A 15,862-nucleotide genomic window follows, 5' to 3' on the forward strand; every position below is an offset into this window, starting at 1 on the left:
ATGCAGGAAGACAAACATAAGCTTAGCTTTAGGGACAAAAACCTAACAGCTGCCGTTGATGGGAAGTAGGGTAGGTTACCCGGAGAAGTATTGGAAGGTCTTACATCAAAGGCTTTAACAGTCCCTCGTGATGTCTGATAGAAATAATTAATATTCTTTGATTGATCTGACATATCAATTTATAAAAAGGACTCTATTATCTCTAGAATGATCTTTGATCATTTGATATCCCTTCCAATTATGAGCTTCTGAGAGTCATTAAGATGATTTCAATATGTAGCCTAAAAAAAGACCATCACTCTACACTCTACTTGTGTCAGAGGTCATTGGTTATATTTCTGTTTGTCGAATTCTTCTCTGCAAAGTCCTTAAGACTGTCATTACTGAAAGGGCTTGGGGTTGACAACGGAGTTACTGATATTCAAAATCAGAGCTGGAATGTGACATTTATTTATAGAAATGCTAGCTATTTCCCTCTAGGTAGAGGCACACACATGGTTCAAAGATCAGGGAAATGAGAAGCCTTGGGTATGGGGGGGCGTGTGAGAGAAGAAGAAACATTGGGGTGATTAATTTGAAAAATGAATGTATCCAGCAAGAACTCAGAAAGATATTAGGGAAAATGCTCAACTCCTGAAATTGTCCAAAGGTAATGATGGATCAGACTAGTCTGAAGACATGCCATACCTAATAGTGGAATATAGAGGGAGGCTTCAGACCACTTCTGTATAGTCCAATATTTCTTCAGAGAATTCCCCTAAATGAATAATCTGCCTGCTTTTTGATTTAACAGGCATTATCACAGGCCACTCTCTTCCTGAGAACGGGCTACATCATTCTCACGCTGACCTCCATTGGATTCCTTATGGATCAAAGGTAGGATGGGAAATCTTTTAATTTTCTTTCTTTTAGTATATTGTTCCCTGGAAAGTGGTCAAGAGCCTTTAGGATCAGATTCATGACATATCCTGTAGGCTTATTGAACCGTCTCACTGCACAGTAGGAAGCAAGTGGCCTTGGAAACACTGATGAAAAATGCTGAACCTGGACCTTAACTGTGTTTAAGAACACACCGGAACAGAACTGAATTTTAGAATATATGGATCTCATGGAGACAGGGAAGGAGGTAAGAGGAAATAAATGAGAAAAAAGAAGGAGAGAAAAAGGAAAAAAAATGAGTCATAGAGAGACAGTCAGAGACAGAGAGAGAAAGTGAAACAGGGATAGAGATAGAGAGAGCAAACACATTCTACACACACACACACACACACACACACACACACACACGCACACACACACACTCCAGCTCTGGAAACCTTTTTGTTTACACAAAGAAAAAAAAGTAAAAACACCCCATATGCTTCTTTTTTCTACAGCATTTGCCACATTTGGCACCCCAAATCTCCTGTTTCTCTACAGAACGGGAAGCACATTCCATCAATCGTCCTTTGGTTTCAATATTGATTATTGCTTTTAATCATTCGATTGTTTTGAGCTGAATAACCAATGAATCTTATTTTCCTGGAGGCTTAGAAATAGTATCACAGTCACTTTACTGCCCCCAAACACAATGCCGTGGTTATCCGAGCCCTTGCAGTATATCTGGCCTGTCAAGGAATACATACAGATATATACTTTGGCTAAGAGAGCAATGTGTCAGATGGCAAGCATGTCACCAGGGATTAAATAATTTCATTTATTTTTGGGTTGTCTATACAGTCATAGTACAATCTTACATATGTTCCTTTTCTTTGGATATTACGGAGATTTTTGTTTTACTTGTATCTTTAAAAACACTGTTTTCTGCATGTTCCTCTTTGCTTCTGTTCCAATGTTTTTACATCCCATCCCGTAAACAGTAAGTCAGCCCAGATGGCCTCTGGGTCAGATCTTAAAGGGTTTCACCCAAGAGATTTCACAAGTCTTTCAGCAAGATGTGTATGAATAGTATCATCTCAGCCATATCAAAATTTCAGTCTATTTTGGTTATATAAATAAACATTGTGAATGAACAATCGGTTATAGCTTTCACCTTATGCCTCCAATGATCACTTTACTTATTATTTTAATCATTATAGAGATGAAGGATTTCTCTGTTGTCTGTTCTGTCCTGGCCATATCCAGACTTTCAAATGGAGACATAATTTGTATCCGGAGGCCAATCGATAGGTGGCAAGGGAATGAACACTGATTTTGTCAACCAAATCTGACAACTAAAGAGATCATAAATGTCTGTAGTCCCCTGCTTCAGTGGTTGTATTTTTCCTGTCTGTTTACTCACCAAGTTGCCAATAATTACAAAGTTCTAAAACCAAATTTCTAAAGTAATTAGTGGCAGTTTTCCTCCTCATCCAAAGAAATATATAACTAACAAGTGTAAATTTCCAGTGGGGCTAATAAAACAAGAGGCATATGGAAATATGGGGACTACCTAGAAACATTTTCTTTGGGAGATCTTTGAAAAATAACCCAATATTGACATTTCAGAGACTTCCTATATGTTTATTTATTTTTTGTGTTATTTTAGTTTCCTGATATTTGAACATATTTTATTTGAAAACTCAGTTAAGCACTTTTCCCCCCAAAAAACCAAGTCTGATTAACTCATTTTTAAGCAAACACAAGTATGACTTCTCTGAGCCTAATTTTATTTTGTTATATTTAAGGGTTTTGAGAAATGTTCTTGTTTTTATTTCCTATAAAATTTGTTAGTCCCCCTGCTGAAAAATATAAGTGATTAATTGCCCCAAAAAGGAATCTTTGAAGTCCAGCAAAAACATTTTCTCCTGGAACTCTGCATTTGGAGCTGGCTTCGAAACAGCCTTAGCTTTTACAGTCAGATGAATGAGAGAATGTAATGAACTGTCTACTGGGATCACCATATCTTTTTCTCTCCTCTGAAAGTGATTTAATAATTGAAAAGAAAAGCATGATAAAATTCAATGGACCTTAATCTTTGCCTCTTAAATAGTTGTTCATCACTGTCATTGCAGAGCAATTAATTAAGGGCCAATCTGCATGTAGTCGAAGATTAGGTTTCATTCAAAGCAAGTTAAACAGACACAGGCCCTGCTCTTTAGGACTGTTTACAATATAAGACAAAATGTAGACAGCAAACATTAATCATAAATTAAATAAATTAACAAAAGGTTGTATTTCCATTAGGTATCCTGTTTGATTTGGAGCACACATGTTTTACGTTCTAAATATTTCAGAAAATGAGGCATCTATTCCAGAATTTTAAAATGCCTCTTAAAAGGTATCTAAAGAAAATGGCCATGAGACCAGCTCAGCTTTTTGGAGTTCTAGGCCCTCTTCTTCTGCCCTGGCTTCCATGTTCTCTATTGACTGGACACTTCATCATGTGTTTCCCTCCCAAATCCCTGAAGCATCAAATTGGCATAAACCAAATAATAAAAACATAAGAAAGTTTAAATGGCTTTGCATAGGGAGTTTATTATCTTGCTTTGCTAAGTCCACAGCTAGAAGATCATGGAGAATCAAACTAATTGTGATTTCTCTTCAGTCCCCATATAAGACCTGACTAAGGTTCCCTTTTTGGTTTCCCCAGAATTCCGCAATCTATACGTGGCCCATGCTCTTCTCCGCCTCTTTCCCACATGGACAGTAGTGGAGAGTTAGCCACAGATTAAACATGTTCTGAAAAGTTTAATCTCAATGTTAGTTCTCAAAAAGATCTAAGCATCATCATCACATTGAGCCAGTCTAGCAGAACATGGAATATTTCTCACATGCTTTACAATTTACAAAGCACAGGGGAAATATTCTACCAGTTTAAGTGATAGGGAAACTGAGGCACACAGAAATAAAGGGGTTTGTTCATGCTTACAGAGTAATCAAATTAAAATGGATTAGAACTCAGACTTTTCTGACTCCAGGTCTAGCACTTTAGAAATTGGATTCTTTAACCCTCGCTTAAGTTGAGACCACATTTTACTATTTTGCTTTTTGGGGTTGGATGTTGCCACATTGTCTGGACATGATCTTGCCTTGGGACCCCCTGCTACTTCATGCCTCCACCTTGCATGCTGTGCTTTGCCCTTGCTCTCTGTGATCTTACCAGTACCCTGGCCGCTTTTTGCTCTTATACTCAGCCTGTGATTCTACAGAGCTGTCTGGATCCATTGTTTGGTCCATGCTTATTTTGGACCTTGGCCAGCCAGTCTAGCTTTCTCAAACTTTCTGTGGGTCAGCAATGCTCTCCCCAATTCCAAAAGGGAAAAGTTTACTTGAGCTACCTAACTCTGGCCTTTCCTTCTCCATAAAACCTTCCCAGATAATCTTCATCCCCTCTACCTAGGGCACTGTGCAGTTTGTGCTTGTTTTGTGGACTAAATGGCTTCCAAACTGTATCCGAATTATCCATGGGAACACCATGCACCATCCTCACACTTGACTCTCAGCTTGAGGACAAGGATTGTAGTTGTTACCTTTTCATGTCTAAAAATTCACAACTTTGTGTTTTGTCATTTGCTACTTTTGGGGGTCTCTGGTCTGTGCTTTCATTATGGGCAATTCCCAAGTAGTTCATTTTCTCTCCCAATGCAGATTAGCTAGTAGCCTCTAACTTTGGAGTGTTGCCTGGACACTTTCCACAGGATTTGTCCTAGTCACATAACCAGGGTGCATAAGAGGCAAAGATGGAACCCCTGATTCTAGAGGCCAGGGATGATACTATCCCCTCAGTAGCACTGTCTCTTTCCTTGAACTGAGCAGGCATCTAAAATATTTGCTAATTTGGAGGTTTTGTTTTTGACATGTACACATTTTGTGAATCTAATAATCGAAGCCCTGAAATAAGAAATAATTCCATTGTGATAAAAAGATTGCTGGATTTAAACTCAGATAATCTAGGGTCAAGCCTTGTTTCTCCTGATTTCTAGCAATATGATCTTTGGATATTCCTCATTTACAAAATGAAAAGGTTGAGATAGATAAGGCCTTAAGTTACCTCCTAAAACCTGGTCTATAATTCTATGTTCGCTACATGTCAATAAACTTTTCATTTCAGGCCTCAAGCACCCATTGTGGAAACCATCCGGTGCTCAGTGTTTCTAATACTGCATAAGTTGAATTATTTGAAGCCCTTCATTCCTTCACTGACATATGCTTTGGAGGTAAGGTTTGTGTTCCACCTATTTGCTTTGCTGAATCCTTTGGTTAATTCTGGGTCCCCATAAATATTTCACCAATATTATTTTATTGTAATAAAATATTGATTCTTTGCGAAAGATAATTCCCTTTCTAATAGAAAATGTTTAGTGAATATTTCATTGACACAATGTTCACGTCAAGAAACAAAAAAGGGGAAAAAAAATACCCGCCTCCCCCACCCAATGAACATTCAAAGCCTCCAAGTGGTTCCTTATGTAAATTCAATCCTGTCATGCCACAGATAATGGCCCCACTCTAGCTGATGGTACACTCTTTAGGTATGTCTAGTAGGATTGCTAGTCATCAGGTTCAAGAGGTCATTGGCAAACCTTGAATCCAGGAGAACATTGTGCAGCCACGGTTATGGCTGACTGGTTCCTGAGGGCCCTTCTAGTACAGACATTTGACAGATTACTAACATTGGGTTTTCCTCTGCTGCTTTCCTTTTTATTCTCAATTTTATAAGTCAGGAGATTTTTTTTTTCAGACAACAGTACTTGTATTTAAAAAAAAAATAAGGCTTTCAAGTCATTCTGGGACACACCTAAAACCCCTCTGAGAAGTCACTAGCAATGTAGATGGAAAGGCAATGAATGAAGGTAAGATATTTGGCAACAGTCCTATGGATCAGGGGCTGTGCTCTGCTCTTTGTCACCTTTGCCCTGGTGGGCTCCCTAGGCAAACAGCCAACGAACATATTCCAGAGATGGCAAAATGCTTCTTGTCATTTTGGTTGCTAAACTAGAGACATGCCAGGTCCAGAAAGGATTCAACGTATGAGAAGTAAAAAAGATCATTTTACAAACAGTTCAATTTATCAAACCTTTTAAAAAGCTTCACCTAAGTCTAGCCCTAGACTGGACACTTAAATATAAAGTATAAATTGTGGTTCCTGATTTCATTAAGATAATTAAGAAGTGCTTATTGAATGAACCGGATGAATAGAAATATTACGACATGCTACCACTCACTAGCTTTGTAGGATCTGTAGCCTGACTCAACAAAATGAGTGATGTTTGGACAACCCACCTTAGAGATTTGGGAAGAGGAGCAAATGGAATAACATGGAAATTTGAAAACCCTATGCAAATATAGCAAGGAGTGAATAGAAGGCACTTTGGTCCATGAAAAGAGCAACTATGTGTTGGGGACGGAGGAGTTTCCTTAGAATGAGTCAAAACTGGCTTGAATTCCTACCTTGATGTCTGATGTTGGATCAGTCCCTTAATCCCTGAGTCCAACTGATCATCTTCATCAGGGGAGGGAATTTCCATACCAAGGAGTGCTCTGTACTAACAAAATTAGAGTGTGAAAGAAAGTTCTGAAGGTTTGTGGAACACCATTGCCGAAAGCATTCATGCCCTTGCTTCCAGGGCACGTTCTTTGCTAAATGTAATTAGCTGTTTTGTGGATGGGACTCGAGAAGATCAGGTCACACATTGCGCTAATGGGTTGTGGGTATTTCCTGCCCTACCACACTCCCACATGGCCACTTACTCATCTTTTCCGATACTTATTGTCTCTTCCCTGACAAAACACAAATGGGAAAGACAAACAAAATAAAACAAAGGTAGCACCCTCCCCCCACAAAATATTGGAAGAAAATAATATAATACGCTTAAAAATAAAACTTCATTGCAATGAGGGCTTTGGAAAACTTTTCCCATTTTCTTCAAAAGCTAATAATTTTGTAAGGGAGGAGCTATTATCATGTTTGTTTTTTTCTGTATACTGAACAAAACGAGGATATTAATGCTCATAGAAATTAAACCATTGAACTCATGAGTAAATGTGAGATCAGGGTATCATTCTTTATAATAGAGCTCTTATTTTCAGTCTAATCAATCAATGCAGAAACATTTATAATTTCCAGGATTGCAGCATAACACAAAGAAAAAGATCCAGCTCTTCCCTCAGGGAGCTTACTTTCTAATATATAAAGCATACAAGGGAGTGATAGTGTTTTTGTAGGGATAGATACAATTAATTTTTAAGGGTTAAAAAAATTGAGAAAACAATTGCTTACATTTCTGTCTTACCTTAAGATTCTTACTCCTTCTTCCCTAGCCTTGTGAAGTTGGTGGCAGTGGTGCTATTTTTCTTGTTTTCAGATTAAGAAACTGAGACAGAGAACCATCATTGGGATCATATTTGAAAATTTCAAATGTGTAATCAGGATCATAATGCATTAGTACTTACATATGTGTGCATGCACATACATGTTTATGTGTTCATGTGTATGTATATACATGTGTGTGTTCTTTCTTAGCCTTTCATTTGCCCTGGATGGATTTCTTTCTTATCTATTCTTCTCCTGGATATTTTCTTATAAAATTTCCATTTTTTCCTTTGCTAATGTTGTGTGAATAAAAACTAGGATAAATAGGTTTAGGAGCTCCTTTCAATCTTAATTAGTGTTAGCTGGCTGAAAATTCTCATAATGCTGGGACACTGTCTTCTCATCATTTGTTTTTTAACATGATTACAAGAAAATTAGTTTCTCAACACATTGTTTAAAGAACACTAATTGTATGTAATCAATGTTCTTTTGCAAATAAAATATTTTCTATAAAATCTACTTTTAGCCATATTTAAAGTTTTCTACCTACAGGTTAATTTTAATCTATGTGAATCCAACATCCCTCATATGCCAGGCTCTTTGTTAAGTAGCAATTTGCATCTAATGATAGAGGTATCTATGGGGTCTGATGGGCAGAGTGATAGACCTGAAACTAAAGAGACATATTTAAATCCTTCCACATATGTTCACTGTATGACCTATAGTTAGTGAAGTTGAACTCTGTGCACTACAATATCCTTTTCTACAAAAAAAATACTATTAATACTAATATGTTCCCCACAGTGTTGTAAGGGGAATGAAAGAGGTATATCTGTATATCATTTTGCACATCTTAAAATGTTATATAAATCCTAGCAGCATCTGCTGCTACTACTACTGTTATTATTCTACTACTACTATACTATTAAAGACAAAGAAGAAAAATCTCTGCTCCTAAAGAACTTATATTCTACTGGGAGAAAATGGTAAAATTCTAGATTAAACATATATATATATATATATGTGTGTGTGTGTGTGTGTGTGTGTGTATATATATATATGCAAAACAAATGGACTTTTCTGTGGGGTAAAGAAAAGAGGGGAAATCCTAACAGCTGAGAGATGATAGTATCTATTTGCATTATTTAGTTATGAGCTTGGATGATATTTCAGCATTACAAAAAATGAAGAACTTTCAGTGATATGATTTTGTTCTTTGTCAGTTCCTCTATTGATTTGTAATGGTTGCTTCATTCCTTAACCCTGTATCATTCTGTAAATCCACCCCCTGATGGTTACTTGTGTAGACTCCCTCCCCAAAACGGGCAAAGGACCACACTCATATTTCAGATTGCCTTGGAAACAACAGTTTTCAGATGGTTACAATTTGAGATAAAATATGAAGACTGGTGCATTTGATCCCATGACAAATCACAAAACATTTTAGATCCCTTTCCTTAGCATGCTTGGAATATTGATTGGGTCAGGATGGGGTCTGTTTCTAATCAGTGTTAGTCACCTGTGCAAATTCACAGACTGTACTATAGTACAAATTCACATCTACTTAGCAAGGTGAGGAATGTTTATACTAGGTCCCTTCTCCTCTCTAACCAGGTGTGTCTCTAATTTCTTGAATATGATGTCAAATATTCTTCCATTGCTTCTTTCCTTCATATGGGAAATATACTAATATATGTGACAGGAAAGTAAAATTACTCCTTTTCATCTTTCCTCTCTTCTCCTCCTCCTCCTTTTGCTCTTCCTCTTCCTCCTCTTCCTGTTGGTAAGGATTTAATCACATAAGGAGTCATTCAGTGCAGCCCCCAAAATATGCAAAAAATGCTTACTAAACATCATTCCTGTTCACAGTATAACTGAATACTGCTGATCGTGGATGAAGGAACAAAGTTATGGATGAGTGAATATAACATGTGGCCACTGCTGGAATAGACTCAAAAGCATGTACCTCCATATAATTTTAATTTTAATAATATGATGACAAAATTATAATAACTACAAAATGCTAATATCTTAAAGATTCTTTCTTTGATCAAGGCGATTCTCTTTTGCAATGGTGGAAATTCCAGTTGTTGTGGGCTTTATCATTGGATGCGGCTCATAAAATGCATCGTGATAGAGTGAATAGAGAGCTGACTTTGAACCTTGGCTGATCTGAGTTCAAGACTGACCTTTACAACAGCCTGGCTCTATTCCCTAGGTCAGTCGTTGAATGCATTTGAGAGTAGGTATTAATTTACCTTGATAGTGATTATTTTTTTATCATAGTTATTGATGAACACGCTGATATGGGAACTTACCCGTGCCTTCATCAGAGTAGATGAGTCTAATGAAGAAAAATCTCTATCAGTTACTAGCTGGTTGATTGGTTTTTGCCTTTCATGCTTGAAGAGGACCAAAATGACATAATTATGTTGCAATTAAACTATAGAGTGTCTTGTCATGGCTGATGAGACCAGCATGAGCTCATTTTTTAACTATATATTGGACAAACCTTCTGGGAAATAGTCATCTGCCCTTCAGGAAGGGTGGTGGAATGGGTCAACATGGTATTTGCTGCCCTTTGGGTCCAAGAGAAATGTCAGGAGCAGAACAGAGCTTTATATACAATGCTTGTGTATCCAAAACCTTAGATACTATGAGTTGTGAAGTTCTGGGGAAGAACATGATAAATTTGGTTGCTTGGAGAAGTTCATCAGTATCACATACTAGTTTCATAACAATGTGCTTGTGCGGGTTCTAGTTAATAGAAAATACTCTCACTTTCTCAATCACCAATAGAGGAAAACAGGTATGTTTATTTAATGCTTTTTAGCATGAAATTTTCAGTCATATTGTTGGATGCGTTCAAGAAGGAAGAAAATGACATCAAGATCAGCTACTGCACTGATCTAAAATGATTTAACCAGAAAAGGCTACACTCCAAGACTAACATACATGGAGAAGTCCTAGATATGCCCTTCTGATTTGAACTCAGCTGTTTCTTGGAAAATGATCTGATTGCATTCAAAACTGTCACCATTTGGTAGGATTTTACAAAAGTTGTGTTCCTTTTTTTTTTTTTTTTTTTTGTATAATGTGACTGAAGAGTTCAAGGTTAGAGGTGAGTCTACTATGTTTTTTTTTTCTTTTTTGGTCCTAATCCTACAATGTTGTCAGTGTAGAGAATTCCCATTGTTGGAGCTCTCATTTTCAATGACAATTGTCAACTTGTTTCTAATGTATTCTTAGTCCTTCGGGGCACTCAAAGCTGATATGACTTATCCTTTAAGTAGACCATCTTCCCAATCTCATATTATGTATCATTAATTGCTTCCTTAAAGCAATATCTTTGTCTTTCACTCACAGCTTCTATCCCTAAAGCTTTATTAAAACAACAACCACCACAAACAACAATCACTCCAAAATCAAAAATCAAAAACCAAGATCAAAACTAAAGATGCCATAAATTTTATACCAGATCTCTGCAGCAATAGTCCTAAAAGAGTTCTTTTACACAATCCTAGGGGAAAGAAATGAATGCTAACTGAAAAAAAAAATGAGTCTTTGTTGAAAGACATGCATTAGTTTTTCAATCCTCTCTGTTGATCCCCTTGATAAGTTTCTTTATAAAGAACAATGTGATTTCTGTAAATTATATATTGTATGGTTTGAATACATAAAATTATGGTAGGGTGTTATTAAGATGACCAGAAGGACATGGTTCTGAAGAGAAACTAAATCACATTGAACAAGGAAATCTGTGAGGTGTCTTAGAAATTGTTTGCCATTACATGACATAGTAGATAGATATTTGAAACATGAAAACTAATGGTAGCTCCATCTTGGTGGGCAGATGGTATAGGATTTTATAGCAGACAGATTGTTTTTCATTAATATTATTTTTAAAAAGAGAATGTAATGCAATTAAATTATTTTTCCTCATCTCCACTCCCACTTATGTTCACAAGCCCACTTTATTATACCTAGCCAATCTCAGACCACATTATGCTTTAAATCCCATCGAGATAGCTTCCTTGGCCATTTCTTTATACTATCTACCAGTCCTACTCCCCACTTCCTTTCCTTCCCTTTTCTTCCTTTTCCTCCCTCCCTCTTCCTCTCCCTGATATAGGTGTAGTCTTATAGGTACCGAGAATTCTCATTCCATCTTACTCTATTCATATTGTCAACTCCCTCAAAGGAAATCTCCATTTTCCCAAAAGTTTCTTGGAGAGGGGAAGAGCAGCGTGTGCTGGTAAATGTCTGAGGTAAAAGTTTGGCAATCAGCTCTCTGAAAAAATGTGCTCCCAAACAATTTTAAGCTTTAGCTGCATTATTAACATTTCATCAAGTCTAGAGAATCAAACAAAGCAATAAATGAAGCCTTAACTTGGAGTGTTGCTGATTTCCAAGATGTAAATGCTCTTAATGAAAATGTTACATGGGATTCTCCCGAGCCTGTTGGAGCTGACTCCAACTCACCCATGGGAATCTCTCTAATATTCTTTTAAACTCCCATTCTGGTATGTATTTTTTTTCCAATTTTGATAACCAGTTATTAACACCTTGATTTCATCTAACCTATTAACATCAGTTAGCTTTTATAAAATCTATTCACAACAAAAGTACAGTACAAATAGAAATTATAAAGTACTCCATCCCCCAATTTGTAGAAGCACTTTCTCCCTGTTATTCTCTTGGCTCCCAAAAAGAAACTTAGACAGTTTTTACAGAGTCTTTACCCCTCCAAGTTCACTTCTACATCTAATATAGTTGATGAATAAATCTCTGCAGCTTTTTCTTAGCTGACTTTGATCTCTTCTGGGTCTAACAAGTCACTTAGAGCTCCATTTTCACCATCTTGGTTGACCTTTAAATTCGACATAGGCTACTTCTATGTGGCCCAGATTCCAGAAAACTGGAGTTCAAATGTTACCTCAGATATTTATTTACTATGTGTCTGACTCCAAGGAAGTAATTTAATCTCAGTTTCTTTGCCTTAATTTCCTCATCCATTAAATGGAAATAATACTAACCATATCTCCCAGGGTTATTGTAAAGATGAAATGAGATAACATTTGTAAAATATTATGCAATCTTTTACATATTGTACAGAATGTCTCAAAAGTTTTAATTCCATGTGAAGCTTAATTGGCTTAATACTACATAAATAATTTTGCAAGGCAGCTAGGTGGTATAGTGGATAGATGCATCTTTATCGTTCAGGCCCCAGTTCCACATGTGTGCCTGCTGGGGAACTTTCAAATGCATTTCAATTCTTCCAGTTATTGGGCTCGTGTAAGAAGTTTAAGGAGAAAAAAGTTGACAGATATTTTTTCCTAAATGTTTATAGAAAGTGCATTTTGACAAACATGTAATTGATGTTTTAAATTAATTTACCCTTAAGTCAACAACATATTATATTTTTAAAGGACAGTTTTATTTTCAATCCCCCCCAAACCCCACAAAACAACTTTTTAATCATTTTTAAAATTTTTAGATGATGTTTTGTTTTGAATTTTTCCCAATTGTGGAAAACAGGAAGTATCTGATTATTGGAGAAATCAGCTCAAAGAGCCAGCAGATTCATGGTGTTAGTTCAAAATGACCAACCGAGGAATGTTGAGTGGGTTCTCAAATGAAGGCAAATCTCAATTAATTACAGAGTTTGGATAAACATAGAAGTTTAGGAGCCCCTTCTCTCTTAGGGTCCATTTGTCACAGCTGGGGCCATCTCTGGCCTGCTGACTTCCATCACCTCCCATTTTTCATTGCCTCGGAGTTACCTGTTGTGTTTGCTGCTACAATCCACCAATGTCACTGTAGTGAATTATGATCATCAGTTTAAAGTAAACATCATTTGACCATAAGAAATTATTTCCACATCAAACTCTGTTTTGTGCCGGACCCTGCTTTCAGCCCTTCCCCTCATTACGGTGGTTCCTCCCCCTCCCCAATCTGAAATAGCCATGTGTCCCAGATTGCATTTCCTCCCGACTGAATATGTCACATTCAGGGCTGTGATTTACGACCTTAGCATTTACACATTCTCCTGGCACTAACAAGATAGTCTGGTGGATTTGAAACTTATACAAAAAAAAATTAAAAAGTAAGCAAACATAATCTCATGATAGAAAGCCTTGTCAGCAGGCATGGAATTCAACAAATGCCCTTTAAGCTTTCTATTCTCCTTGAGCTTTCCCTTGAATGGATGAACATGTTCGGTTGGGGACACTGGGTGAACAAAGACTCCGCCCCCAAATAGAAAACTTCCTCCAGCAAAAGATCCAGTGCTATCTGTCTGGAAACAGAGATGCTGCCCACTTTGATCCCAGGATGGAGCACGGAGACATTGCTGGTTTGCTTTGGCCAGTGGGCTGGTTTCACAACCATCAACAATGAGGCTAAGATGTATGGTTGGTTCCAGATGCTCCAGCCAATTGACCGTAAAATTGCTACATATTTCTGGCAAAGAAACCAAGTCAAAGCTTTGGAAAGCTCCCCTCCCCCTCTCTTTCCCTCTGAAAAGCTCCTCATTATTCTTCTTCTGCCCCCTGATCTTAGCAAAAGGAATACTTCTGGAATCAATTAGAAATGTCTGCCCTTGATGAGATCTGCACGTGAGTTTGGGATTGTGAGGCTTTGATAGTGTCAGCCAACAGCTGCATTTTCAGGTGGTAAAATCCAAGAAAAAATTTTCCAGGGTTTATTTACAATCATAAAGTTTCTTTCTTTTTTTTTTTTTTTAACTGAACCTACTTTGGACAAGTTGGAGGCCATCTCATGTGCCATTGAAATGAAGCTTAAAGGGGATTATGTATTTATTTTGTCCCAGATGAATAAAGCAGTCCCTTTTTATCAGGAATTTTTCAATTTTGCAGGACTGTGGCAAGTAGCTGTAATAAGCTTGAAACGTCGACCCCCCTGCTCTAAGTTGCTTTAGGAGAAGCATCAGTAATTCCTCTGGTCACTTTAGTAATTTGACAAGTGAAAGATAGTTTTCATTTATCAGAATGGAAAGGCACCAGAGTCACACTGTGGAAAATATAGGGAATAATTGATGGCTTTTTCTGTTGTCACCTCACCTTTGGATACTTACTTGGAAGTTTTCAAGCATCCCCCACATTCAACATGTAGCAAACATTGATTAAGAAAACACTCGGTGCCAAATGGTGAGTTAAAAATGGAGCTTACAAAGACATAAAACGAGATTATGTCTGTGGAGAATCCCTTTTATTTTCAACAATAATGCACATATACCAATAATTAGCACAAATGTAAAGTTAACAGGAGGAGGGCACTAGTATCAGGAAGAGGGATTCAGAGAGTCCAACCAAAGGAGAAAGTGTTTAAAATGAGCCTTGAAGGCCGCTGAATTGTGGGTGGACAAGGGGAGTAGGGAATATTTTTGGAGCCTAGGGTGTAGCCTGGGCAAAAAAGCACAGAGAGAAAAGATGCATAATTGCGTACTTAACTGTGAAGAGCAAATAAGTCAATGCAATGTTGGTTGGTTTGGTTGGTTTTTAATGGGATGGACATCATTAGGGTTTCACTTATCTTTATATTCAAAGTCTTTTCTGACCAATTATTTAAAAGAGTTATTCCTTGGAAAGGTTCTGAGCATCTGGCATGTGTGTGTGTGTGTGTGTGTGTGTGTGTGTGTGTGTGTGTGTGTATGTGTGCTTCATATTTGAAAACAAAAGAAACCAGAAATTGGTATTGCTTGTTTCAAAGGTGTCAATTTGGGTCATTTTCATTGAATACCATCTGGAGTAAATAATGAGTTGACCTGCAATCCAGTTTCATTCTGAGGGCCAACACCTGGCAACACATTCTTTGCATCAAAGTGTCCAAATGAAATACAGTTGACATTGTACAGTGAACTGGAAAGATGTAATTGTTCTAAACAAGAATTGATAGCTCCATCCTGGTTGTGCAAAACTGAATTGAATTCAATTCTACTAACACTAATCGTGTACTAAGTACTACATTCTGGGGATATAAAATATTAAAAAAAATACTTACAAAATAGGCCCTGCCTTCATGGAAGTTACATTCTGCTGGAGAGGGGGAGGGATACTATTGCATCATTAAGTAAATCCAAAGCTTATACCAAAAAATACAAAATAATTTCCCAACTCATAGCTTTTGGTATCTGGATGGCAGGCAAATGAATACTTGAGTTGTGTTAGGACACAAAGGAAGTGCTAAAATAACTTCAACACCTCACCCCCCCCCAATTCTTGAAATTAGAGTGATTTATAATTTGAGGTAGAAGCAAGGAAAGAAGGAAGGAAGGAAGATAGGAAGGGAGGGAGGGAGGGAGGAGAGGAAGGAAGGAGGGAGAAGGGGACAAAGTGAAAAAGGGAGGAAGGGAGGAAAAGAAGAAAGGAGGAAGGGAAAAAAAGAGGGAGGAAGGGAAGAAGAGAGATAGGGAAGTATGGAAGAAAGGAAGGGAGGGAAGGAAGGAAATAAAGAAGAAGGAAGGAAATAAGGAAATTAGTATTTATTAAAAACCTATCATGTGTCAGTTGTGGAGTGCTTTATGAATATTATCTTGTATACTCACTCTTTTAAAAATATCTCTTCCTAATACTTCTGTCTTCCCAGAAATTCTTGTCTTTTTAT

The 15,862-nt window shown here is 37.3% G+C and overlaps 1 protein-coding gene across 1 annotated transcript in view; it reads left to right on the top strand.

Moving 5' to 3' along the window:
- The window catches only part of AGMO (alkylglycerol monooxygenase), a 298,597-nt gene that overhangs the window by 171,882 nt on the left and 110,853 nt on the right, over positions 1–15,862 (top strand). The window contains exons 11-12 of the mRNA XM_003772131.4: positions 794–876; positions 5,033–5,138. Coding sequence (XP_003772179.2) covers positions 794–876; positions 5,033–5,138 — 189 coding nt within the window. The remainder of the gene's footprint in view (positions 1–793; positions 877–5,032; positions 5,139–15,862) is intronic.

Source organism: Sarcophilus harrisii, chromosome 5 (genome assembly GCF_902635505.1).
Source record: "Sarcophilus harrisii chromosome 5, mSarHar1.11, whole genome shotgun sequence".
NCBI classification, from domain to species: Eukaryota; Metazoa; Chordata; class Mammalia; order Dasyuromorphia; family Dasyuridae; genus Sarcophilus; species Sarcophilus harrisii.